General features: G+C 47.5%; 1 gene segment (V, D, J or C); it reads left to right on the forward strand.

The window, feature by feature from the left end:
* Positions 1-440: 440 nt before the first annotated feature.
* On the forward strand, positions 441-1092 carry LOC118932606 (T cell receptor beta variable 28-like). The segment is given in 2 exon segments: positions 441-584; positions 722-1092. Coding segments are annotated over 2 exon segments (462 nt in total).
* Positions 1093-2246: the final 1154 nt, after the last annotated feature.

The raw sequence follows: 2246 nt of genomic DNA on the forward strand, positions 1-2246 counted from the left end.
CATTCCTACCACCACCCCTTCTCTCTCCCTTTAGAATCAGCCCCTGCTGCATCCTGTCTGGAAGGATGCAGAGATCGTTCAGCGTTCATGGAAATGAATTAAGATGAGGCTGGCTAAGGAGATGAAAGTGCTTCTAGAGTGGAATTTGAAGTTGGATCTGAGGGTAAAATGGGGAAGATTTCCAAGAGAAGTGTTCAAAGGAAACACTCAAGCTCCATGGAACATGACTCCATTTACCACAATAGTCTAGAAAAGATTCAAAAGACACAAATTCACCATTCCAGAAAGGACACCGTCATATAAGAGACATTAGGAAATTCAGAGAGGCAAAAAACTGCCCTGCTAATTCTTCAGGAGAGCAGCATAAACAGTTAGGTGACCTTGATAAATGAAACCACCACAGTCTGATGAGTCTAAGAGGTTTTCTGAGCAGTGAGGCGGGAGGGTGTGGTCTCTGACAGGAAGTAGATGAAAAGCGCAAGCACTGAGACTAATGTCATCTCAGGGCCAGGCAGCGTTCCTCCCCGATGCTGCCATGGGCAGCAGGCTCCTCTTCGGCGTCATCCTCTGTCTCATCAGAGTCGGTGAGTCCCGGGCACAGGTGGGAATCCCAGCCTCTGGCTTCCCAGGCTCCAGCTCCTGCGTGTGCCTTCAGAACATCAGCATCAGTCTCCCCATCCCAGGCTCTGTCTTTATTTGATCACCCTTCTTTCTCCCACAGGCCTCAAGGATGCTGCAGTCACACAATTCCCAAGACACGTGATTTCAGGGGCAGGGAAGAAATTAACTCTAAATTTTTCGCAGAATATGAATCATATTTCAATGTATTGGTATCGCCAAGATCCAGGATTTGGACTGCAGCTGATCTATTACTCGACTGGGCCCAACACCATTGAAAATGGAGATATCCCCGACGGGTATCGTGTCTCTCGAAATGAAATAGAATCTTTCTCCCTGACCCTGGGGTCAGCCAGCACCAACCAGACAGCTGTGTACCTCTGCGCCAGCAGTGAATCCACAGCACTGCAGAGCCACATCCTCTCTGCACAAAAAAGAGGCAAACCAGGGAATGAAGGGCCACAAGTGTCCTGACCTCGGTTAAGAGGAGTTTCCTCACAATCTGCATTACAGCCCTGACCTTAATGTTCCTTACTTCTCTTTTCCCATTCTTGTCCCTCTAAGACAACTCTCCTACACTAATCAAAGTCTTTGCCCCGGGCTGGTACTCTCAGGGCTGGAGGGCCTTTACCCCATGCAAATATTTCCTAAGGCAAACTTCACTTTTCAGACACAGACACTGGGAGATTTTGATGAAGTTGAATTCTGATTAAGTAAAGGAAAAAAACCCTCAGATTTGGAAAGATCCTTCAAAGATTCTACAGTGGAGTCTGTCAATGAGTTAAGCCTATTGTGTAGGAAAACACAAAGGGCAGTGGACTTCCTGCGATGTGGAACGCCTGAGCGTGAGGAGAGAGGCTGCCGAGGGTAATGAAACCCTTGCAGACAACAACATGTGGGCTCAGGATGACTGAGAAGGCAAAGGTTAGCGGTGGGAGGAAGATAAATAGGAATAAGTGTTTGCCCACAGGGATTATGAAGGAGCAGAACCACACCTGGGTAGATGCCAGTGATGGGGGGGAAGTTGTCCTCTACCCTTCAAGGTTCCTCTTGCTGCTTTAAAAATCAAACTGACATGAGACAAATTAACAGGAGAGAATCAAATTTTTTACATATGGGAACCTCACGTATGTGAGAGGTTCAAAGACAGAAAGGTGAAATCAGGCATTATAACGCGGGGGGGAATATCCTGGGGCAAAATATCTTTGAAACTGAAATCAGTCATAGGGAGAAATAAAGTGGGAGAAACTCATTTATTTCTTACAAGCGGTCATCGAGCATCATCTCTCTCACCCAGCTTCAGAAGAAGAGCAGTCCACCCCACCTCTCCAGCCCAGATAAGCCCTGCTGGCCCTTGTAATCACCTATTGACATGGAGATGGACTACTTCTCCCCACCCCTTGGAAACACCTATTGATATGGAGATGCACTAAGGCCAGGCGAGAGATTCTGGAAATAGTGCAGTTTTACCCACAGGCGTATATACCATCTGAGCTAAGGAATGGGACAGGGGCCTGGGGCCTCCGAGTGGGGGAGGGCAATGCACAGGGTGAGAAGCAGACCAGATGTTTGGTAGTTAGATGTTTGCCCTGCCACACTCAGATAAAATTTATCTCTAATAATAACCC

This window comes from Manis pentadactyla, chromosome 7 (assembly GCF_030020395.1).
Source record: "Manis pentadactyla isolate mManPen7 chromosome 7, mManPen7.hap1, whole genome shotgun sequence".
Taxonomy (NCBI): Eukaryota; Metazoa; Chordata; class Mammalia; order Pholidota; family Manidae; genus Manis; species Manis pentadactyla.